This window comes from Macrobrachium nipponense, chromosome 12, assembly GCF_015104395.2.
Source record: "Macrobrachium nipponense isolate FS-2020 chromosome 12, ASM1510439v2, whole genome shotgun sequence".
In the NCBI taxonomy this organism is placed as follows: Eukaryota; Metazoa; Arthropoda; class Malacostraca; order Decapoda; family Palaemonidae; genus Macrobrachium; species Macrobrachium nipponense.
In genome coordinates, this window is record NC_087205.1 from 45709397 (window position 1) to 45736781 (window position 27385).

The following is a 27385-nucleotide window of genomic DNA, read 5'->3' on the forward strand; positions in this document are numbered from 1 at the left end:
TCATTGCCTGAAGTTTAGTATGCAACCATCAGAAATGAAAAAAATTATCATTATCATATATAATAAATAATGCGATATATGATAACGCGAAAACAAAATTTCATATATAATTGTATTCAAATCGCGCTATGCGCAAAACGGTTAAAGGTAACGAGTTAATTTTTTTTCGTTGTAATGTACACTAAATTGCGATCATTTTGTTATAAAACACATTGTAAAACGATAAAAGTAACACAGAGAAAATATTATCACAGAATAATGCATGAATTCGTAACGCGTAAACAAATATATTTTTCAAAAATTCACCATAAATCTAAATATTGTCCTAGAGACTTCCAATTTCTTTCAAAATGAAGATAAATGATTGAATATTACTATACTGTAAGAGTATTAGCTTACAATTGCAGTTTTCGACCATATCTGACGAGTTAAAGTTGACCGAATGTCGAATTTTTTTATATATTTTTTTTATATGCAATTATTTCGGAAATAAGAAAAGCTACAACCTTCAAATATTTTTCGTTTTATTCTACATGAAATTGCGCACATTTTCATATATAAAACTCTATGAAATGCCTAATATGAAACGGAGCAAATATTCCGAGAATGGGACGTACACATTTCGGAGATTTGTGGTGGAGAATCCGCGTGCGGAGGGAAGGAAAGTTTTTTTTTTTTAAATTCACTATAAATCTAAATGTGCTAGAGACTTCGAATTTGTTTCAAGATGAGATAAATGACTGAATATTACTAGACTGTAAGAGTTTTAGCTTATAATTGCGTTTTTCGACCATTTAGAGTCAAAATTGACCGAACGGGTTTTTTTTCTATTTATCGTGATTTATATGCAAATATTTAAAAATGAGAAAAGCTACAACCTTCAATTATTTTTTGTTGTATTCTACATGCAATTTCGCACATTTTCATATGTAAAACTTTATGTAACGGCTAATTTAAAATGGTGCAAACATTACCACAATCGCACATATGATTTTTTCGGAAGAGTTACCGCGCGGACGTAAAGAAAATGTTATTTTTTTGATAAATTCACCATAAATCGAAATATTGTGCTAGACACTTCCAATTTGATGCAAAATTAAGTTAAATGCTTGAATATTACTAGAATATAAGCGTTTCAGCTTACAATTGCGTTTTTCGACCATTTCGGTAGAGTCAAAGTTGACCAAAGGTTGAAAATTTGTCACATCATTTTTTATATGAAAATATTTCAGAATTGATAAAAGCTACAACCATGGATTGTTTTTAGTTGAATTGTGCATAAAATTGCGCACATTTCCATATAAAAACTTTATATATCGGCTAATTTTAAAATGGTGCAAACATTACCACAATCGCATGTATGATTTTTTTTTCGGAAGAGATACCGCGCGGACGTAAGGAAAAAGTTTTTTCATAAATTCACCATAAATCGAAATATTGTGCTAGAGACTTCCAATTAGTTGCAAACTTAAGGTAAATTAGGCCATTTCGGTAGAGTCAAAGTTGACCGAAGGTTGAAATTTTGCCACTTATCGTTATTTATATGAAAATATCTCAAAACTGATAAAAGCTACAATCATGAGTATTTTTTGTTGTATTCTACATAAAAATGCGCACATTTTCATATATAATACTTCATGTAACGGCTAATTTAAAATGGTACAAAAATTATGTCAAAGTGACGAAATAATTTCCGAGATGTGTCACAGATACTTTTTAGTGCGGCAAGAAAGAAATTCGCGCTTGCGCGCCTGCGTAACGATTGTAAACAAAACAACACCTTATATATGAAAATGTGCGCATTTTTATGTAAAATACAACAAATAAAATACTCATGTTTGTAGCTTTTATCAGTTTTGAGATATTTTCATATAAATAACTGTACCTGAGTTAACTTTTATTTATGTATTGTCATTCTGTTTTTTGCTTCTTTGCATAAGGTTGATTAGCGGTCTTTGGTCTTGCTTTTATTCCTATGTGTGTGTATTTTTTTTATTCTGTGTTGTAATTTGTAAATGCTGTTGAATTTTAGAGTAATTTTTAAAGTAATTTTTAAAATCATTTTATTTATCTAAGATTCCCTGATGATGTAATAAAGTTATTACGAAACGCAGGAAATAAAGAATTTTAATGAATTACAATGTTTCCGCTGATGTGACCTACTGGCCGTCGCCCTCCTCTGTCTCTTGACATAATATATACGATATATATACTAATATTATATATATATATTATATATATATATATATACATACACATATATATGACTTAGGAATTCCATACAGTTTATTTTTATTTAATATTTTTTTATGTATAAAACAGAACATGCCATCATGGATGATGGTGAATTCATAACGAACCTAAGTTCAGTCCGAAGACTGGATTATACGGACTGCAAAATGCGAGATTTTTGGAAACAACTTTAATACATACCATTATGTGGCTTGTCAAAGAAAAATCTGATGATTAGAAATAACTATTATTTGAATTGCCAATTGTTGTAACCTAAAATAAAATTTTTTTTTTTAAATACTTGCGAGGTGAGGCAGGATAAAACGTAAATATATATATATATATATATATATATATATATATATATATATATATATATATATATATATATATATATATATATATATATATATATATATATATATATATATACACACATATACAGTGGTACCTCGAGATACGAAAGGCTCAAGTTACGAAGAACTCGAGATACGAAAGCCAATACGAAAAATTTAACGGCTCTACATACAAAAAGTTTTCAAGATACGAAAGGTTTCTGTAAAGTCAGAGATTCGCCTGAACCACCGATAACAATTTTGAAACTTGCGCGCCGCCAACTTAGTAGACTCACCACCATCCTCCTGCTCTCCCATTGGTTCCTGATGCTAGTCGCGGCCATGAGATCCTTCTCTCCTATTGGCCAGCGTCCCTCCCATCATGCATCTATGTACGTGGTGGTGTGCCTCGGCCACTCTGTACCAGCATTGTTATAGTACGCACGTGGTATTCATTTCGGGATCGTCAATGTGTATTTTAAAAAAAAATTTCTCATATCTTTTCACAGAAAATGAAAAAGAAGAGCACCTCTTGAGTGACGACATATATGATATGATTGACCAAGATCTCTCTGTGGATAAGTGACCAAGATCTCTCACATGGGATAAGTGATCAAGGTCTCTCTCATGGGATAACTGGAAACTTTGCAAGGTTGGTAGAATCTCCACTCCCTGCTGAACAGAGGGTTATGACCAATCATTTACAACGTGCATACCAGTATAATCAAGGCACTTCAGTTTATGTTGAAGGTCAGCAGCCGAACATTCAGTACCCAAATCAATTGCAGAGAGAGTATTTGGTTGAACAGGGTTTTGATGGACACCAGGGCCAACAGAGTCATGAGGTGCAACAATTAGTAGATAATTATCAAGACAGGCAGCCGTTAATGAACACTACGCGTTTATAGAAAAAAGACACCCCGAAAAGGCTCACACAGGTCGTATGCTTGCGCAGTTCGATGACGTTTGCCTGAGTCATTTCAGGAACATTGTGAAAAGTAGGCAGAAGCAATCTTCCTTGGATCGTTATTTTTTAAAGAGGCCATTAACATTAGCAGGAGTAAGCAAAAAGGAAGAACCAAGTGATAAAAAACAGAAAGTTGTAAGCAAAAAGGAAGAACCAAGTGATAAAAAACAGAAAGTTGAAAGTGTTGATGAAGTTGAAATTCTGTAACCCTTAAACGCCGACTGGACATATTTTACGTCGACATTTTTTGTCTCTCGGTTGCCGAGTTTGATGATGTCCTCTAAGGTAATTGGGCGCTGGCAAGGAGGCGGATGCACAAGTTGGCAGTGGGAAATCTAGAAATGGATTCCAGGTTACATACAACATAAAACAAAGACTTCTCGCACAACATTTATGACTAATGCACTGTGGAGGGAATCTATCCTTAAATCACACACAATGTTGATAATATGGGGAGAAATCTAATGCTTAAGTGGAATAGCTTAATGAAGATCTTTGTTGATCTTGAACAAGTCACAAGGGAAAAATGTGCTTGCTAGGCTGGACAAAAAGATGTTCGTTAGAGAAGTAAGAAATTGAATTTGAAAATGAGGGAAGTGCTAAGTGTACTAACATACTTAATTAATAATGTAGTCTAGCCTAAATGAGAACAGGCTACTCCTCTATCCTTAGGTATAGGTTACTTTGTAAATTCTACTTGCTACTACCCTAATGCCCTGGTACTAACCTACTCTATACAATTAATCAAGGTGTGCGCAATCAATCCAGAATGTGGTATGCAATAACGGAGGTTTATTGACCTGAAGGGTTAAAATATGTAAGGTGATGTAACTGTTGGAGTTCTGTTTCATGGCAGGGCAAGAAAGAACACAGAATTCGTTGTTTCATATATTATGTAAACTTGACTGTATAGCAGCTTAACAGAAACTAAATATACATTGTAGATTTCAGTAAAAGGTAAACAGTAATAATTACAGTACTCAACAGTTTGAGTAAAAGGTACAATTATAATAAATACGCATAAATACAGTATGTAGTTATACAACTAATCACACCAAAGTGTAGTTAGCAATCTCACACCTCCCCCCAAGATGGAAGGTGCAATACAAGGATACCTGGCATCTTAAGGTCCTTATTTAGTATATGATTTCGAGTCCCATCTTATTTTTAAATGCTCTGGTGCCCGTGTCTGACGTCCACAACATCGTACTGGTAAGGCAACTGATAACAGAGTATCAGGCTTAGGTGATGTTGCAGGTGATCTACGATCTCCATGTCCTGAAGCTTCGCCACCCAACACCAAGATAGGCGGAGAAATAATGTCTCCTGGCAAAAAAGAGCTGCAGAATAGAGCTGCAGAAGTTGATCCATTGCACGAAGATACATATGGCCAACCTGATAGGCGATCAACGTACACAAGAAATGTCTTGCCAGAGATATGAAAATAATCAGCAGACATGGACTCAAATACTTGGCAAGTCTTCCTGCATCAAAGGCTCATTCTGCTGACCTGGTAACAGCTCCCAGCAACGAGAACAAGACTTCACTGTATTCTCAACGTCCCTGTCAATCCCTGGCCAGTATATAGTTTGGCGTGCTCGACGCTTGGTGCGGTCCACTCCTTGGTGAGCATCATGTAGACACTGCAAAGTTTCGCTACGCAGGCTGCGAGGTATGAGAAGTCTAGGTCCATAAACTATCAAACCATCATCCACGGACAGCATGTCCTAAATTCCCCAGTATGCTCGCAACTCTTCTGGTAAGCTATGCTTATGATCTGGAAATCCTTTCATTATTACATCTCTTAATGACAAATATTCACCATCATGTGCAGAAGCATCACGAATCTTATCCAGCATCTGGTCCCATAGAGGTGCTAACCTTATGCCCTCCTCACAAGTAGAATTTGAAAGAATGTGCTATGTAAATCACACTTAAGGGCATTCCTAGGCAGCACTATTAGAGTGCTGATGTAGCGGCACTTATGGAGGCGTTCCTTGGGCAGCACTAGTAGTGCTGATATTGCGGCACTTCAGGAGGCGTTCCTTTGTTGAGTGTTCCGAAGGATCACTGATCCTTGTACATGGAAACACTAATGAAATAGGCGTTCTGTAATGGCGGATACTCGGTTGAATAGCTACCTGTATGTCCTGTACAGGTGCAAGGCACTTATGGAGGTGTTCCTTGGGCAGTATTGCTGGGATAGTGGCACTTCAGGAGGCGTTCCTTTGTTGCGCTGGTAGCGTCCTGGTGTGTCCCGTCGGACGACACTAAATGCAGTATATTCAAATATACTGAAATGAAATGGCACTCTGTTCGTTGCAGAGTGTAATGGTGGAGCCAGTCGATGGACAGTGTCACGAATTAGTGGCACTGTAAAATGGTAGGGCCTGTGTTGCACTGGTGGTGGCCAGTCCTAGACTGGTAGGCTTCCTTGTATGGAAGTAAGGCGGTTGTGTTGCACACTGTGCAGTTTGTGCTTGCGGTATAAGCAAGTCTTTTGTGATAAAAAATGGAAAAGACCACTCGGGCAACGACAGGTAATGGTAATTTGAAAATACTCAGTCCTTGGCTGAAATACTCGGTAAATGAAATAAATGCTTGCAAGACTGCAATGGGCACAGGCGTGTACGTATCACTCTCAGTGTAAGTGAAAGACACAAGAGACTAAAATAATGTTAATGTTACATGTGTAAGTAATAGACGTGGTACTCTTGGCTTTTGAATAATCGGTTCTCTCTCTCTCTCTCTCTCTCTCTCTCTGAGAGTGTAAAATGATACATGACGAACTAATAATGTTAATTTAATAAGACGCAACTTGCGTTGAGTGATTTCCTTACATTAAAATTTTGATGAAAGAATTGCGTTTGAATAAGTTTTATGAAAATAGAACGCACTAGCAATGAATGATTTTTACGTTACTTTTAAATGGTTTTCATTATAATATGAGTGATTTACAATGACGCATTTTATGTTAACAATTCTTTTAATGTAATTTACTTCTAAGATTTGCGTTCACTTTACGTAAATTTACTAGGTCCCTGTGACAAGTGAAAATGATGGTAAGGATTTGAAACGATGTTAGCAAAACATTTGTAAAAGAGGTTACGTTAAGAACAAAGTGAAACGAAACTTTCACTCAGCGAGTGAGTGAGCGATGCTAAGTGAAACGTGCGGTGGGTAAGCAGCGCGGGCTGTTACACACAATGGCGAATCAGCTGATTGCTTTGTGTAAACGGAGTGAGTGATTTACAACAGGAAATTCTAATTTTTTATTCAAGGCGAATTAACATTAATTTTTCTGGCAGAATGATAGATACTAGTATGGATATTGATATGCGTTACGTTAAAACATCAAGACTTATGTTCCTTGGCTTAAATTGTTGAGATAACTTTTAAAGGGGTGAATATGCTTTGCATTGTGTGAAATGAAGGTTGGCTGGCAGGCCTGGGAGAGCGCATGCACCAAGCTGACGAGCTAGTTTGGCTAGGCAGTTACCAACACTTGAAATGTAAACTAAGTTAAAACAAATTCCCCTAACATATCACAGACAAAAGAATTGTACACTTCTTTTGCCATAACTATTAGTAGAATACTCCTAACTAGCTAGGCTTGCTAATACATGCAATAAACCCTGGAGGCAGCATTGGATTCTCCAGGTCACAGATAACTACTTAGCGGAGGCAGCATTGAAGTCTCCAGAATGTAGATAACTACCTACTGGAGGCAGCATTAGAGTCTCCAGGTCACAGATAACTACTTAGTAGAGGCAGCATTGAAGTCTCCAGGGATGTAGATAACTACTTACTGGAGGCAGCATTGGATTCTCCAGGTCACAGATAACTACTTAGCGGAGGCAGCATTGAAGTCTCCAGGAATGTAGATAACTACTTACTGGAGGCAGCATTGGAGTCTCCAGGTCACAGATAACTACTTACTGGAGGCAGCATTGGAGTCTCCAGGTCACAGATAACTACTTACTAGAGGCAGCATTGGAGTCTCCAGGTCACAGATAACTACTTACTGGAGGCAGCATTGGAGTCTCCAGGTCACAGGTAACTACTTAGTGGAGGCAGCATTGAAGTTTCCAGGGATGTAGATAATTACATACTGGAAGCAGCATTGAAGTCTCCAGGGATGTAGATAATTACATACTGGAGGCAGCATTGAAGTCTCCAGGGATTTAGATAACTACTTACTGGAGGCAGCATTGGAGTTCCCAGGTCACAGGTAACTACTTAGTGGAGGCAGCATTGAAGTCTCCAGGGATGTAGATAACTACTTAGTGGGGGCAGCATTGGAGTCTCCAGGTTATCTGTGACCTAGAGACTCCAATGCTGCCTCTAGTAAGTAGTTATTCATATTCCTGGAGACTTCAATGCTTCCCTCCAGTAAGTAGTTATCCATATTCCTGCATATCTTCTTTCCATTGATGCATTGTTTCTTAAACTGGCCCACCTCGAAGTTTACCCAGATTGATTAGCTGCATATTGATATATTTACCTGTCTAATAAGGGTTTAGTAGTTTTCTATATTTCTGGAGACTTCAATGATGCTTGCAATTCAGTAAGTAGTTATCTATATACCTGGAGACTTCAATGCAGAACAGTGTTTAGTCCCTATTAACCCTCTTACACCGAAGCCCTAAAAATCAAAACTTCTCCTGTATGCCGGCGCCGGTTTGGAGTGAGCGCGGAAGCGGAAAAAATAATTTTTTCAAAAAATCACAGCGCGCTTAGTTTTAAAGATTAAGAGTTCATTTTTGGCTCATTATTTTGTCATTGCCTGAAGTTTAGTATGCAATCATCAGAAATGAAAAATAATATCATTATCATATGTAAATAATGCGAGATATGGTAGCAAAAAAAAAATTCATAGATAATTGTATTCAAATCACGCTGTGAAAAAAATGGTCAAAGCTAACGAGTTACTTTTTTTTCGTTGTATTGTACACTAAATTGCAATCATTTTGATATATAATACATAGTAAAACAATAAAAGCAACACCGGAAAAATATTATCACAAAATGATGTACGAATTCGTAATGCGCGGACGTAAAAAAATGTTATTTTAAAAAATTCACAGTAATTCTAAATATTGTTCTAGAGACTTCCAATTTGTTTCAAAATTAAGACAAATGATTTAATATTACGATACTGTAAGAGTTTTAGATTAGAATTGCAGATTCTGACCATTTCGGACAAGTTAAATTTGACCGAATGTCGAAATTTTTATATATATATTTTTTTATATGCACATATTTCGGAGATGGAAAAAGCTACAACCTTCACTTATTTTTTATTGTATTTTTCATGTATTTGCGCACATTTTGATATATGAAACTCTATAAAACGGCTAATATGAAAAGGAGCAAATATTAGGATAATGCGATGTACGTATTTCGGAGACTTGCGGCCGTGAATCGGCGCGCGGAGTGAAGGTAAATATATTTTTCAAAAATTCACCATAAATCACAATATTGTTCTAGAGACTTCAAATTTATTTCAAAATGAAGAAAAATGACGGAATATTACTAGGCCGTAAGATTTTTAGCTTACAATTGCGTTTTTCAACTATTTCGGTAGAGTCAAATTTGACCGAACGTGATTTTTTTTCTATTTATCGTGATTTATATGCAAATATTTCGAAAAAAGAGAAAAGCTACAACCTTCAATCAATTTTAGTTGTATTCTACATGAAATTGCGCACATTTTCATATATAAAACTTTATGTAACAGCTAATTTTAAATGGTGCAAACATTTCGACAATCGCACAAAAAAAATTCTGATTTTTTCGGAAGAGTTTTCATAAATTCACCATAAATCGAAATATTGTGCTAGAGACTTCCAAGTCATTGCAAAATGAAGGTAAATGATTGAATATTACTAGAATATAAGAGTTTTAGCTTACAATTACGTTTTACGACCATTTTGGTAGAGTCAAAGTTGACCGAAAGTTGAAATTTTTGCACTTAACGTTATTTATATGAAAATATTTCGAAACTGATAAAAGCTACAAACATGGGTTGTTTGTTGTTGTATTGTTCATGAAATTTCGCACATTTCCATATATAAAACTTTATGTAACGGCAAATTTAAAAGGGTGCAAACATTAGGACAATCGCACGAAAAAATTTATCGGAAGAGTTATCGCACGAACGTAAGGAAAAAGTTTTTTCATAAATTCACCATAAATCGAAATATTGTGCTAGAGACGTCCAATTTGTTGCAAAATGAAGGCAAATGATTGAATATTACTAAAATATAAGAATTTTACCTTACAATTGCGTTTCTCGACCATTTCGGTAGAGTCAAAGTTGACCGAAGGTTGAAATTTTTGCACTTATCGTTATTTATATGAAAATATTTCAAAACTGATAAAAGCTACAATCATGAGTATTTTTTTGTTGTATTTTACATGAAATTGCGCACATTTTCATATATAATACTTCATGTAAAGGATAATTTAAAATGGTGCAAAAATTATGTCAAAGTGACGAAATAATTTCCGAGATGTGTCACTGATATTTTTTAGTGCGATAAGAAAGAAATTCGCGCTTGCGCGCCTGCGTAGCGATTTTAAACAAAACAACGCCTTGATCCGTGAACTCCCAGCATCCCCCAAGGCGCGTGATTCAAAAGTTTTCGGCTGGTAGGCCTATAAGTATTTTTCCGCGAATTTTTAAAAAAACTTTTTTGAGCCGACGTATGATACGTCCAATCGGCATACGGGAGACATTTTGACTCCACGTTTAATACGTCCAATCGGCGTAAGAGGGTTAAAACACATCAAATATATTGCGGCTTTAGATTAAATCATCAAGGATATGGAACCCTGACTAGGTTAATGAGTCATTCGATGAATGTCTTGGTCAAGATGTAGGCCTAGGCCAAGGTCAGAAGACTCTAGCCTTTCAATATCGAAACCAATGACATACATTATATAAATTGTGGCCTCGGCCTAAATTTTCGAGAGCTGAAGACAAAGAGACTATGTCAGTGTCAGTTATGGTATTCCGATGTCAGACATAGGCCTAGGCTAAGGTCAGAGGAATCCAGCCTCGTGGTCTATACACTACCTTCAGTACAGTGTGTGTATGTGAAACGTCTTTCACTTCTCATATGTAGGTTTGGTTGGCGTTGACCTGCTTAAGATGTTCATGATTGACAGGAAAAGCACCAAAAGAAGGAACAAAAAGTTTGTACATCCTGTTGCTTTCCTTTCAAAAACACTTTCATCTCATAATTATATCCTCAGCTGTCAGAAAGCTTTATCTGCATCTTATAAACATATATAATAGTTGTAACGGATTTCATTGCTTCGGAAGGAAAATTAAGCTTGGTGAAATGCCAGTCGAATCAAATTTACTCAGAAAATTAAATAACAGGTTATTCATTTGTAGGAGCCTTTTGGTTACCACGTCAAGGGCAACACTAAATTCTGTTAGACCTAAGTACTGCTGTTTTCTAATCATGAGGAGAATGAACGAGTTAGGTGCTATGACCAAACCAAAACCCCCTCCCAAAGAAATAAAGAAATCAAGGATTGACCTTTAAGCAAAGGCAAACAGAACTTATTAGACTGCAGTTCCAGAACTTTGTAAAAGAGGGTAAAGAATGGTCCTCTGACTGTTGAAATATTAGGATTACTGATTTTTCCACACCACATCTCGTGAGGAGTGACCTGGGAGGTTGCAGGGCTACCTGAGGGTGGAGGGAGGGTGGGACTGGAGGATAGGTAAGGGACGGGGGCTAGGGTGGGTGGGTGGCTGGAGAATCAGTATTGGTGAGGGGGGTGGGTGGGGGAAGCCGTTGGTTAAACAGACTCTCATTTAATTTGATCGTAGCGATAAGGAAAGCAAAAATCGACACTGATGCTCTAATCATGAAAGGGTCAGGATAATACAAAGCTGCAATTACTGGAATCAGGAACAATGCTTGTTAAACATGAAAAAGAATGAATAACAATTATAGTGGATGTAGCCAACTGAACTACGTGTTCCCTTCAGCTTCAATTAAAATTTTATTAAAAATTAAATTAAAGGACAAGGACGCAAAATTAGCAAAAATGTATCTTGAATTAATTGAACTGACAAAACCACGGGATCATAAATAGTCGACAAATTCGAGACTGAAGCGACAAGAAATCCAGTCACGAATCCCACGAGACGAAAGGCTGAAATCAAAACTCATATCGACTGCAAACTTCCTTTTTATCCAGGTTTATCAGGGTGGTTAGGGTGTGTTGTTACTCGGATGACTCGAGTTAAATGCCGGCCATAGAAATTTCCATCTATAAAACATTGCTTCTTTATACATCTGGTGGTCTATAATTTCCCCCCAAAGCCTTTCATGTCGTAACCTGTCAATGGCTATCATAATTGCCTTTATGAAAATATATTTATAGGTCTTGGTATTTGCGGCTTATAATGTAATTTCTTTATAAATAGAGGGATTGTGCAAATCCAAAGCGTATTTCCATTCAAATAACGTTCTGAAATTGACACCTAATAATGATCTACCATGAACAAAAGTAGGGTCCCAGCAAGCGCCTGCACAGCCACACCTGAATGGATCAAAAGTTGACGATTATGGTTAATAAGGACTGAATATGATTTTTACCATTGCTATTTTTATTGCTCTGTTACTATACTATTTTTCTATTTGTTTAACATCGACCCAGTTCACTGGTAATGTGAGCTATTATTCGTATATCATTAACATATTGTCTACAGTAGTGGTTAGAAAATATGAACATTGGCATCAATAGCTCGACCATTCACATCCGTCGTTACAAGACAAACAGGCTTCAGTGCTGTGTTACCACACCATTATCATGAAACAGAAGGGGACGGGGTAAAAGAACACATTGAGGCAACTGTACCATCCGGCAATATGAATCTATAGTCAAGAGAATTATTTCTAAAAAGCTTAACTAGATGTAGAGCATCCGTTGTCCATTGGATGAATAAAGAACCTTCCTGGTGGTAGCCTAAGGCGAGGTGAGTTAACGTCACCTCTCGACCTGGCAGAAGCTTATTTTGGGTCTGCGCTGACAAGACCACCTATACTCTTTGGACCTTGAGTTGAACAATATTAACAAAATAGTAAATGAAAGAACAAAGTTTTTCACAATAAAACTGAGCACAAATGATCAACAAAATCTTTCGTTATTGCGGTGATACACAGCTAACTTGATATAGAGGGAGGTAGCGTTTATATTTTTAGGAATAATGAATGAATGATTTTAAGTTATCGTGCGTCGTGGTATTGTTGAGGAGAGAAGAAGACAGTAAAATCTTTACTATAATATGTACGTAAAAGCAGTACCAATTCATATAAAAAATTATATTTCATAATAAATTTAACATAACGATAAAACATGAAAACAAAAGCAACACGGTAAAGAAAGAAAGAAAGAAAAAAAAAACGCTTGCTCGATTCAGTGTTTGGTGCGCTGAGAGAGAGAGAGAGAGAGAGAGAACGGCTCTGCTTCCCAATGACTTATTAGCTGATCTGGGATGATTATTCGCCCATTACTTTCACATACACTCGATCTACACAAATCACTTTTAATTTTGTTACGGTAAAATACCAACCTAGTGATAATTGCTTTTTACGATATTTTTACGACTGTAAAAGTAACTCAGCTCTGTAATAAACAAACTGGCGCTGCTTTCATCTTCTGCATGCCTTCGATTGTTTGTTTAAGCGGCTTCCTTGTGAAAAGTTATTTTATTTCTCTTTCCTTTTCTTGCATTTTTGACTTATTACTTATTTGTTTGTAAAATTCTCATGTTTGTTTTAAAAGTCTGCCGTTTGCCAGCAGTAGGTTGATGTTTGTGGCATAATTAATCTATTTCGTGCACTTAAGAACCAAGTGTAAACACGCTTACTCTCTCTCTCTCTCTCTCTCTCTCTCTCTCTCTCTCTCTCTCTCTCTCTCTCTCTCTCTCTCTCTCTCTCTGACACAATCGGACATACACACTATCGATTCCTTTAATTATCTTTGTACCAATTTAATGTATCAATTTAATGTGAATTAAATTGATTTTGTTGTCAACCTTTGCATACTGCAATCAATTCGGTTTGCTCAAAAGGGTTCCCGTCTCTCCTCCCTCCATCCCCCATCCAGCCGGCGCCATTTTTAGCAAAAAGTTCAAATCATACACAGAAAAAATAAAATTTAGAAAATTTTACTTCATATGATGTATCGTTTCATTACATTACACTCTTGATTTAACTTTTGAACACATTAATAATAGAAAAAGTTCGAAATACGAGGTACTACTACTGTATATATATTATCGTACAGCTGGAGGAAGGAATGAAAGGAGTTGACCACGCGCTTTCATGTATTTCTCACACCTCCTCAGGGTCAAATGATACAATCATTATTTGTTACAAAGACACCTCTGTGGCAGCAATACATAAACATAAAAACTATCTTACTACTATTTAAAAACTAACTGTCTAAAAATATAGTTTATAAAGTAGTTCATCCAGTTTGTACATCCCGGGATTGGCGTTGATCAAATCTACACGATTTTTAATTATTATACATGATTCGACAATATTTCGTTTTGTGATGTCTTAAAAGAACATGATCTCTTTAGCTTCTTTCCAGTTCACGGTGCGGTTGCACTCATTCATATGTTGAAACAAACTGCTTGCATTATTTCCCGTTCTGACACTATATTTATGTTGTTTTAATCTTGTTGCAAGATCCTTTCCACTTTGTCCTACGTACATTTTATTACACTGATTACAAGGGATCTCATATATGCAGCCACTCTTCTGTAGAGGGGAATTCCTGATTAACAAATTCTTAAGTACATAGTTCTTAAAAATGACATTAACATTAAATGGTCTGAAAAGCCCAGGGATGGCCATAAACTGGTTACAGTATGATAAGACAAGATGGTTTTTCATATTAAAATCGCTCTTACTACCAACTTCATAAAATGTTTTTCCTGCTTTACAGTGCCCTTAAAAACATAGACGAAAATACCATCATCTTCATTCTCGGATGATGGTTAGAATAAAAATGTATGTAGAAATCTACATTTGTAGACTTCCTGTACATAGAAAATCTAAAATTTCTATCATTCCTCACAATTAAAACATCTAAAAACGCCAACTTGTTATCGACTTCAGTTTCCAAGGTAAATTTTGTAGAAGGTAGATTTCAGAAATCTATCAAACAATGAACGCAAAATGCATAATGAACAACATTCCACAAATCTTTCTATAACTAAATATCTATCAGAAAACAGAATGATTTGGTTTTTATTTTTATTTATTTATTTTTTTTATTATGGCCATTTATTCTAGTGAATGGTGCATGGGTACATTCAGGTTCAAAACCGATTCAAAACGTGGATTTCTGAATCATCTAAATTAAAAGATTTTGGAGCCCTATTTTCGAAGTTTTGTTTTTATATGTATAGGAAGTTCCTTTTAATCTGTAATGAACTCTTTTCCTTCACCCTGTTCTGTAGGTTAGATCTTCATTCGTCCGGAAACCCATCTGTGATTGGCCTTGCCTGGGTGTCAGGAATGTGCCGCCCCTCCATCTCGTGCACGATGAACGAAGGGCGATCATTCATGGCGGTTTATGTGGTCGCTCATGAGCTCGGACACAAGTGAGCGGTTCTTATTTGTTTTCCTACTATACTGCTAACCATTCATTGTCTTTATTATTGTTGCATTTCACTGCTTCAGTCATTCAGAATCAGAGAACATCCCTCATATTTAACCCACACAGCCTCGGAATGAATCACGATGGCCAGGGATCTGCCAGTGGCTGCAACAGCGGGAAATACATCATGTCTCCATCGGTGGGTCCCGGGAAGACAACTTGGTCTCAGTGCTCAATTGAAGTCCTCCACGGTTTTCTGAGGTAAAGGTTTCTTTCACAAAAGTGCAAATTATTGGCAATGCTCACTATGTACCTCTGACAATTAGGTGAATCCGTTGATTTTTGTTATTACAACTGATAAGCATGTCTGTTAACTTTTATTAGCAAATACACTAGTAACAAAAATACAAAAATATGATTCATCTCTTCAAATATCATTATATATATATATATATATATATATATATATATATATATATATATATATATATATATACTGTATTTCATTATATGTAAGTATATAATGGTACACACAGACACACACACACACACACACACACACACACATATATATATATATATATATATATATATATATATATATATATATATATATATATATATAAGTCATATCACATTACCACAAGAGGATATAAGTTTATGCCGCCTCCCACCTCAAATACCTGTTGCACTCAGGTATTTGTAGTTTTGGAGACTGCATCAAACCCCCTCGTTCTCGGTAGCGTTGTAGTGCTTTTGCCCGCACATAGCCATTATATGTCATATAACGATTAATGTTCTGATATCATAGAGGAGGAGATCGAAGAAACAGAAGTTGGTTTCATAGATAGAATCCCAGAGGAGGGAGACTTTGTTCTTGTTGGAATAGATCCAGTAAAATGTAGCAAGGTCTATTATGTAGGCAAATTAATCAGCACTTTAGACGAGGATGATGAATTTCAAATTTCTTATTTAAGAAAATTACAGAAATTTGCTACTAATGGTTTTATATTTCCATAAATTGAGGATAAAACAACTATTGGTAAAGAGGTAGTAAGTGGAATGCTTCCAAACCCAGATCAGCATAGTCTTAAAAGAAAACAGGGTTATGTCAGAGTTCGTTAAGTCAACATTAAATACAATTTAGTCACAACAAATGTCATGTATTTGAGTTGAATTTTGGTTTTTGGTGTTTACTCATGGAGAGAATAATTCAAGCATATTTTGGTCATTTAATCATTGGCTGGCGAGGATATTTCATTTAGTTTTTGTTTTGAAGGATACAATATCTTTAAGCCAACTTGAACATTTATTCTCAGCAAACATCGAGGATTGGAGTTACATTTTCTGTCTACAATCACCACGGGAGAGAATAATCTTCAAGTCGATTTTGATTATTTCAGTGGAATATTTCGTTTCGTATTTATGTTTCATTTATCATCTGACTTGAAGGTAAATATCAATGATCACCATGGGTAGGGGATGATTCGGACATTTTGGATTTTTTTTTCAAGATATATAGCTTCAAATATAGTAAAGTATACGACTTACCTAATTCACTCGTAAATGTAGGATGATGAGGCTACACACTGACATGTCAACGACATCTCTGCCCCTTAAACTCTTATTTCTAGATAGAAATTTAAAAAAATGTCCGAACCATTACCACTCTCCCCTATTTATTCTTGATAGGGAAACTTATAACTTCTTTTCCACCTTTTGTTTTGGGCGCTTGGACCGAGATAAACTATTCTGAAGAGGCACTTTTCTTTTTTTGCAAGTCTATTTGGCACTAGGGGAATTTTACGTGAGTTCAATATTGTCACTGTGGCCCGATCAACACTTCACACTGTCTATATGCTTTAATCGACTCTTTCACATCCACGCTTCGCACTTCATCCCCCTCTTCTCACTTTCCTCCCCCACTTTCTGCTTTCTTCTCTCACACTGTTTTCATCTGTCCCGCTCTTCCCTATCTCAGCCTTCTTATTTCGGATGTCATCTTCTTGGGACTGCCCTTGGGTTCTTGATTTTGACTCTGGGTGTGACTTCTTCTGAAAGAAGCCTTATGTCTGAGTGGCTACAGCCCTTTCTTCAAAATGCCTTCCTGTCATCTTTCCTGTAGTAATTGGTGAGCTTCTCATTTGGAAACGCCTCCTTGTCCATGCCCAGGCTCTTGAGGGTCTGTCTTCGAGCATTCTTGTAGGATATTCGTGGAGGCCTACTATAGGACGTCCTTAAAAGTCTGGCACTGCTGATTTAATTGGTTAAAACCAAAAGCCTACCTTATTAGGAAGGAGTCTCAACTTCTTCCCTTAAAAAGGTGCATTGAGTTTTCCTTAGTAATATTAAGCAGAAGGCCCTCGAGTTGGTGTAACCCAAATGAATTCTTGGCACTCTAACATGTCAGAAGATGTCAGGAGAGCCGTAGCGTCGATTGATTTTCTGTAGTGGAGGTGACAGGTCTTCGGGAGATATAAACCGTAATCCGAGGTTTCAAATTTCCTGACCCATGGGTGTCAAGCTTGGGTGAGAAGGGTTTCTTCTTTCACTCCGGATACGACGTTATCCTCCCTTAAAATCATTATCTCGTTCATCTTTTCCTATTCCCCCTTTTCTTATTATTCATGCCTTTTCTAAGTCTTTATATGCTAACACATTCTCATAATAATTCCCTTGACCCTATAACAGCCTCGGCCAGCTACCCTGCTGTCTCCGACAGCTCTACCTAAGCCAAAGCAAACATTATACCAACGAGAGACTCCTAATTTATGCTTCTAAGAAATCATACTAAAATTCTAACTTAAAACCTCAAACTGAATGTAAGCATGAACAAATTCTTGCTCAAGTAATATTAAGCCAAACATCAAAACTGAATGTAAACATGAATAAATCACATTAAATAAACATGAAAACTGAATGTAAATGTAAATTAATCTTTAAGTCACATAAGTTATATAAATGCATTGTAAATGCAAAAAATATGATAGTTCTATCAAGTTTACAATACTTGATAAGTCCTCAGTCATATATTATTTACGTGGATATCGCCTTTCCTATTATGAAATTTAAATTTCTTTATTTTCGTAATATTCCTTTCTTTGTTTACGACACTAGTGATGGCTCTTCTTAATCGATGCTGTGATCTGCTACTTGAGGACAAGCCCTACGAGAAAATGTCCTCGTGTATATGTATGAGTTAACAAACAAGTGTGTCCTTGACTTCCTATTGAGATTGTACAGTAAACCTTATACTTTTACTGCTTGATACTAAAATAAAATTGGCAACTCAGTTAAAGAAATTGGTTAGTACTTGTAGGTTTCGTTTATGTTTACTGTGGCAACGCTTAGTAAGTTTTCACCCATTAATATCTTGTTAGTAAGTTTTCATCAATTAATTTTTTATTAGTAAATTTTCATCAATCAACATCTTAGGGATTAAGCAAAGTAAGTGTGTTAAGTATCCCAACAAAATCTGAATCGTTGCTGAAACGTTTTCCTTTATCTTGAAATCACTTAATATCTATCTTAACCCTTCTTCTTTATTCTCTTATTTCTAAAAATATTCTTATGGAACAATTAAACTTAATACACTTCTTGAAATTCTTACACTACGCATTGAACTGTTACTTACATGCCCTTATCACCCAAATATTCCCCTTCAAGTCAAAAACTAAATTCGAAGCTAGCACTTAACTCCAAATTTTGCTACAAAACCGACTAATTAAAGTAAGAATCGCAACCATAAAAAAATTATTCCTAAGTCGACTGATGAAGGTAAACTTCACAATAAAGAAATCAAATACATGGATATAATAGAATGGATTAATGGATTTGTTCTTTTATTTCACTGAAAAGTGACTCCTCTATTTATTAGGTTATACCTAGTCCTTTCTTCTGAAATTACTTCTGACTCCTCAGTCATTTTGTGGTTCTTCAACCTCTTTGGTTCTCTTGACCTTTATCCAGAATTCTTCTCCTTTTAATGATTCAGCGTATGTAGAAGGCATTTGGTTTTTAATTTTCTCAAGCTTCATCTTAGTCGCTTGTAGATCTATGACTTTGCATGGTCCTGTGATTTTAGTGGCTAACTTATAATTAATACCACTTCTTACTTCCTTCTTAAAGTAAACTTCATCCCCTATCTTGTAATCTACTGGCTTTAATCCTACTTGATGCTTGTCTATCATATTCTTCTGGGCTTCTAGATTCTCGTGTAATTGCTTGTGGATTACTTTAAGGTTTCCGATTTATCTTCATAATATCTTGAGGGTAATTAGGCTGTATTAGCTGATTCAGCCATGCATGAGGTAATCTGGGTCCATATCCCATCAAAGCTTTTATGGGAGTTGCTCGAGTACTCGTATGATTCCTAGCATTTAATGATATATAATTGGATTAAAGGTAAATTGACGTCCCAGTCAAGATCCTGTCTTACTGTGTGATGCAATACATCTAAAACCTTCCTATTATTCCTTTCTACTAAGCCATTACTAGCTGGGTGATAAGGTTGTATCGCTACCTTTCTATCTTAAAGGTATTACAAATTTCTTGAACTAATGAGTTGTTGAACTCTGTCCCGTTATCAGAGATAATGAGCTGTGGGTCAGAATATCAGGCAAAATATCTTATCAAAGAGAGCGATTGTACATTCCTTAACTCCTTTATTTTTTAGTGCTATCAACTCTGTATATCTTGTGAGTGCGTCAATACACACTAGTATATTCTTATTCCCTTTACTCGTGGTATGAAGATTAGTGATAAGATCTATAGATGCTCTCGAAAGGAGTCTGTGGGATAGGAGGTACTTCATTATCTGTTCTTCCTTTGTAAGTGTTGCATGTGTTGCAGCTCCTCACATAATTACTAACATCCTTGTGAATTCCCTTCCAATGGAAAGTTCTTTGTATTAATCTAATTGTCTCATTCCATCCTGGGTGAACTCTCATGTCATCGTCGTGTGTTAGCTCAATGACTTTGTTTCTTAGACTCTTAGGTACTAACCTCTTGTGAAGCACACATAGAAATTGACCAAATGGATCATATTCGTGACACATCCAAACTAATCCGTCGTCTAAGTCAGTTAATGCATTTGTGGGACATCCAACCGTCCTACCTAGTTTGGTTATTTCTTGTTGGCTATATTTTCTTTCATTTCTAACATTACTTGAGCAGTTCCCTTAAATCTTCATCTCTTTCTTGTTCCCTTATGAAATTTTGCTTGGAAAGCTCCTCTGTATAATGCATGGTGAATACATTGATGTCATTGCATATTGTTTCACTGTTCTTCTTCTTGACTTATCATATTTATACTATCACTTTGCGAAGCATATCCTGTCATGAACCAACGGATTCTATGTCCAGGAAAACTAGGATTCTTAAGCATTTCCACTGCAGCTGAATGATCCGTGAACACGGTTATCTTGTAACCAAAAATGATATACATGAAATGCTTTTAAAGCGTCTATTATAGCTAGAGACTCTAGGTCTGTTATTGAGAAGTTTACCTCTGTGGGCTTTAATTTACTACTGTAACATGCTATAGCGTTATACTTATTATCTTGTTTTTGCATTTAACATGCTCTTATACCGATGCGGCTTGCATCCGTGGCTAAAAAGAATTCTTTACGAAAATCTGGGAAGCTAATTACTGGGGGGTGTGTTAATCTTTCTTTCAGTTCATCAAATGCTTCTTGCTGCTTTGCTCTCCACGTGAATGATACATGTTGCTTCAAAAGCTCAGTCAGTGGAGCGGATATGACTGCAAAGTTCCTTATAAACGTGCGGTAAAAACCGGCTAAACCTAAAAAGGACTCCACATCCTTCTTGCACTGAGGTGTATGGTATTCCTTAATTGACTTAATCTTTTTGTCGTTGACTTCTACACTCCTTCTGGGAATGTGCTACTCTATAGGCTGGTATGTAGATTGGCTTTGTGTTTGGTGGAATGTCTATTCTGTGTGTTATTTCGCCTGTATTGCCCAATATGTCATCGTCAAGAGCGACTATATCTTTATATTCGCACAGTAAGTCTATGATTTTCTCCCTAATGTGATTTTCCTTAATGTCTTTTAAATGAGATCCTATCATAGCCCTTCTCAGTTTTATGTCCTGAGCAGAATGTTCATTTTCCTTACTGATTGCTGCTACTGTTTCCCTTCCACAACTTGAATAAGTATGGTGCATACTTCTGCTAGGCCTATCTCTGTGCCTGGTGTTAATTTACCCTTTCCTCCTGTGTTATTTTAACTTGTAAAGCTATTTTGCTCTGTCTAACTTCATGTAAACTAGAAAAGTAATATATTCCATTTACTTGGGACTTTTCAGTAAGTGTGAGAATTTCCTTCCCTTCAAAAATTGGATTTACTGTAAATTCTACCCAGGTACTTTCCCCAGGTTTAAGTCTTAACTCCCTTTCTAATTTTAAATAAGTGCCTCTGTCTTTAAGATACTTTTCATCATGGGATTCTCTTGAGTCTGGGTTCTTCTAATTAACCTGCATATTGGTATTATAGAAATCTTATGACCCTTTTTAATCACTAGTTGCTCTCTAGAGGCATCTAGAAGTTGGGTAACCTATCAGCAAAAGGGCAAAAGTTAATTGTATATCTCTGGCTACCAGAACCTTTTCCCTTAGTGAAATTCTTCCTAGCCTAAATGGAAAATCTAACTGGCCTTGATACTATTACCCTGGACGTCTGTGATTTTACAATCTACCGCTGGGTTCAGACTTAATTAAGTAAGAAAAATACAACTGATACACCTTTTCTGACATTATATCCTTAGGACTACCAGTATTAAAGAATGTAACAATAGGTTTCTGTAAACCAACATGTATGGGAGACAATGGTCTATAATTATATTAATTCCCTACATTAACTTTGCTAACCTGTGTAGCTTGGCTTAGCCTTGGCACTCTGGATGGTCCCTCTGTTATAGAGGAAGATCCATTGTACCAGTAAGCAGAAAATTTCCTGTTGTGTCATCTGACATTGGCTGATCTGGCTGGTATCCTATGCTTGCTGTTTGGTTAGTATACCTATTTGGGGCTGAATCCCTATTTCCTCTAGCTGGTGGAGACTGACTATGATTTTTATCTCTGCCTCTCGACTGAGATCTATACCTAGGAGCTGAAACAAATTTATTTCTGCATTCTGGAGCACTATGTACCGTTCTCTTATGGAAAGGGCAGAAGGCCATTCCTCGGCAGTCACTGGCATAATGTCCTCTCTTCTGACAGTTATAACACGTGAGAGTCGAAAATCTTCCTTGAGAAGTATTACCTGGCATCCTATTCTGATTTCTAGCTCTATTTGGGCCTCTTTCCTTTTGTCCTATAGCGATTAAAGGTGTGTATGTAGGATTCCCTTCAGGTCTTTTACCTAAGGTTTTTGTTTCTTCCTCTTCAATCTCGGCTTTACCATCAGATGTCTCCCACTTACGAGCCATCCTCCCAATAGCTTCCGCTGGCATGCTACTAATCTTTATTGCTAGTCTAATGAAAGTTTTGACATGATCCATTTACATTTTTTGGTTGCCTCCTTCTTCCTCTATCCAATCTGCGGATGTAAGTAAGTTGCTCCATTCATTGACATTGTCACACAACTGAAAGGTAATCCCTTGGTAGCGTCTATTGTCTACCTTAGATTGATGCATTATCCTTCAAGGCTAATAACTGGATCCCTTTCGCCCACAGTGGATTAGACCTTCCTAAAGAACCATTTTAGTTTTTCCCAATTCTTAAGATTTCGGTATGTCTCGGAATGGACATATCGTTCTAAGTCTCCTCCAGCTTCCAAATCAAGATAACTCTTGGCTTCAATAAGTTTATCCCTATCTGTCCCTGTTATGTTGCTCAGGCGCGTCCCCACTTGTTCTATCCAGTTCTCTAAGTTGCAGGCTCCTTGACCTTCCTTTCTTCCGCAAAATTTAGCAATGTGATTAATTGCTTGTTCCTTATGTGTTCCGATTTCTGTTGCACCTGAACTAGTTGACTGTGTTTCCTCATCCATGGTTAATTTCTTTGTTTGACTTCTTGTGAGCACAGTTCTTACGTTCTTTTAGGTGCCGACCTCCCTCTGACCATCGACTCGTTAATGGAAACTTTCTTAAACACTGAGTATCACTAAAATTGTTAAAGTTATGGCGGTAATATCAAAGAATGAAAAAAATAATAAAATATTTTTTTCTTACGTATCAATCACAGAAATAGATTTTCCCCAAGAAATATATTCAGTCTTAAGTACCGATCGGCGATTTTTAAACAGACACAAACCCTCTTAACAATACTGGTAAATTACCCTTGTTATCCTAAACGCCCTTTAAACAAATAAAAAACCCAAATTGACATTCACTCGACGTAACAAATAAAGTAAAAAACTCAGCAAATATTAAAACAAGAAAAAACTTAAAACATAAGGTTTACAATCACAAAAAAAAAAAACATAAAATGACACAATTAAAATAAAATTAAAATTCAAAGTTATGGGTTAGTAAATACAGGTGTTTGGGAAAAATCTTAGTAGTTGATTAGTTATACTTAGTAAAATTAAGAAATATCGTAAAATTCCGTTGCCAATAAAAGTTCAGTGTATATTTAATCTTAAAGTGCAAATCTTTGTATCTTAAAAGTTGTCGATCTGAATTGTAATCGCGTATTTTACTTTTAATAAAAGTGGAATGTCATATGTGTTTGGATATGTGAGGTGAGGACTTAACTTTCGTCGTCTTTGGACCCGGGCTGCGTCTGACGGCGCACTATTCTTGGCTGCGTTGCTTTGGACTTGCATGAATTTTCCCTTTCTCTCTCTCTGCGGGGATGCGAATGATATGTTGTGTATTCTCTTGAATTTCTTCTTTCTGCGGGATGGGAAATGCGTATTTTCTCAAATCGTCTTCTTGATTGTTTTATGCGTCCGATGTCTTCTTCCAGTGATAACTTCTTTAGACGGTTCTTGTTCTTCAGAGTGGAGTTTTTTTCCGAAGTGTGGGTGGCCTTTTTTCTTGGTGGAGCGCTTTTAATTGTCACGACTTTGTAACTGTCTTTTGGGGGAACACTTTAATTGTCTTTTGGGGGAGCATTATTAATCTTCACTTGTCGGCTTTCAATCAAAATCCCTTACGCTGACATCATTTCATCTGTAGGGGAACTGCTACAGATCGAAGGTAGCAAAATCGGCCTGAGGGGGGCCAACTGGAATTGATGTTGACAATAAGATGTAATTATATTATTAGTTTGCTTCACACAAGAATTGTTAGCTATCTTGTTTACCTTGAAGTTTTTATTATTTGGAAAAATAAATTGAATGTGTCCTTATATTTATTTCTTCTTGATAGAGAAACTTACAACTTTTTTTCCACCTTTTGTTTTGGGCGCTTGGACCAAGACAAACAAGTATTCTGAAGAGGCACTTTTCTCTCTTTGCAAGTCTATTTGGCACTAGGGGAATTTTACGTGAGTTCAATATTGTCACTGTGGCCCGATCAACACTTCACACTATGTGTTGTAAATGACTTTCACATCCACGCTTCGCACTTCATCCCCCTCTTCTCACTTTCCTCCCCCACTTTCTGCTTTCTTCTCTCACACTGTTTTCTATATGCTTTAATCGACTCTTTCACATCCACGCTTCGCACTTCATCCCCCTTCTCACTTTCCTCCCCCACTTTCTGCTTTCTTCTCTCACACTCTGTTTTCATCTGTCCCTCTCTTCCCTATCTCAGCCTTCTTATTTCGGATGTCATCTTCTTGGGACTTCCCTTGGGTTCTTGATTTTGACTCTGAGTGTGACTTCTTCTGAAAGAAGCCTTATGTCTGAGTGGCTACAGCCCTTTCTTCAAAATGCCTTCCTGTCATCTTTCCTGTAGTAATTGGTGAGCTTCTCATTTGGAAAGAAAGGTTTCTTCTTTCACTTCGGATACGTCGTTATCCTCCCTTAAAATCATTATCTCATTCTTCTTTTCCTATTCCCCCTTTTCTTATTATTCGTGCCTTTTCTAAGTCTTTACACATTCTCATAATAATTCCCTTGACCCTATAACAGTTAATTTTTATATATATATATATATATATATATATATATATATATCTATATATATATATATATATATATATATATATACATATATTTTTACAAAACACATATTGAACATACAGATAAAAAGAAAATATCTTTAAGGTAACTATTTTTTAATTAAGTCAGTGAGTTTGCCTTTGAGTTCATTCCTAAGCATTTTACTTGTATAAGGGTCCAAATAATACAAGCCAGAGCTTAACGTTAAAATTACAATTCTAAGTAAGGTTCATAATTGCAGGTTTGAAAAGATTTTGTGAAAAGACATCTATTGATCTAGCAGTTACTGAACAGCCAGTCTAATTTATGCTGTGGCCGTTTTCACTTAAATGTATGAAAATTGCATTGGATATTTGCTATGCTAGATTGTCCGATATATAAGCGGGGCAATCCAAACATGGAATTTTAGATATTGTGTTGTTGTTTACTGAAATGACAACTTTAAAAAAAAACATAAAATGTAAAATTGTCCTTTTAGTTGTCCCTTTTAATATTTTAAGTTTGTAATCATTGTGCAACTTTTATTTTTAAATTTTAAATCTTAGCTTTATTGTACATTTATGTGTTTCTATGTCCTCCTCCTCATTGATGTATATCCTGCTGTGGCCACCGCTGTTTGTATAATATATATATATATATATATATATATATATATATATATATATATATACGATATATACATATACATATATATGTATATATATATATATATATATATTATATATATATATATATATATATATATATACATACACACATATGTGTTCTGAGCTGCTCATTCCCTCCTGGAGAATGTAATCTAACTCTTAAAAATGGCCCTGACTGAAGGGACGAGAGATCACAAAAAAAAAAAAACTATGGCATAAGGCCAATATTACTGAAAAAGGAGGAATTTACACAAACTCTGGACTTTAGTTTTAAATGAACTATCTTTACACTAAGTTACATAGGTCCAGGAACTAATAAGGTGGTTGTCTTTCGATCCACCAGAAACACGTGGCTGGGAAATGAACTAGACACGGAGATCAGAATTTTGCGCAAACGGGTTATTTCAATGCAAGCCTTATTCCAAAGGGTTCCCAATTTCTCTCACAATCAGGCACGGTGTTTGTCTGCAAAGAGATTACATTCTAGCACCAGTACTAAGGCGAGGAACACGTTGGGAATGTTACACACTACTTGCTCTCAGTCTGAATATTTACAAACCACTCAAGGAGCATGTAATGACTGGGAGTTTACACAGGAAGGACTATAATGCTGCTTGAATTCACTAGGAGATGTATACTAGCATCATAAAGGAATTACTCACAGCATTGAACCACAATTGGGGGAGTAAGAAGCTGAAAATGAAAGGGGGGAGAGTCACCTTGGAAATGAAATACAGATGAAAGGCAGAACAATTCCCTGGCTGCAATAAATTTACATCTCACAGTACCTGGAAATCCTGGGCTTGGTAGTCTTCTTATCTGCTGATATTTCTGTGCACTATGGAGGTATAAAAATATTTGTGGGATTGCCCCAGAGGAGGCAGGGGAGCAGAAAAAGGGTGAAGTGGAGTCTGCAGGCTTGAGAAAGTCTGAGGAAGTCCTGCTTCTGAGCAATCCAGATTGATTCTGAGGGTTCTGAGGACGAGCTGCTGTGGCCCTGCTCTTAAAAAATCTCGCCTGGGTAGGCTCAGCCCCTCCAAGGTCCCTTGTGGAGGAGTAAATCCAGGACAACCAATGGGAGCAAAGACGGTTTTTCTAGAGAATGGATGCTTTCAGTTCATAGGGGCAACTTGTAAATAAGCAAGGATGAACGAGTCTTGTTATAAAGAGGTCTTAACGTTCCTTGGTTCTGGCCTAAAATCCTGAACTATATTATATATAGATAGTTCACGTAGCCATTATATAAGTCATATCACATTACCGAGATTCATATACATATATCGAGCTACAAATGTCCTTTCATATCTAATATGTATATATATATATATATATATATATATATATATATATACATACATACATATATATATATATATATATATATATATATATATATATATATATATATATATATATATATATATATATATATATATATATACATATATACTATATATATATATATATATATATATATATATATATATA

General features: G+C 36.1%; 1 protein-coding gene across 1 annotated transcript in view; it reads left to right on the forward strand.

Annotated features, from left to right (window-relative positions):
- The window catches only part of LOC135224511 (uncharacterized), a 475768-nt gene that overhangs the window by 240051 nt on the left and 208332 nt on the right, over positions 1-27385 (forward strand). The window contains exons 9-10 of the mRNA XM_064263554.1: positions 15038-15181; positions 15304-15438. Of these exons, the coding sequence (XP_064119624.1) occupies positions 15038-15181; positions 15304-15438 (279 nt within the window). The remainder of the gene's footprint in view (positions 1-15037; positions 15182-15303; positions 15439-27385) is intronic.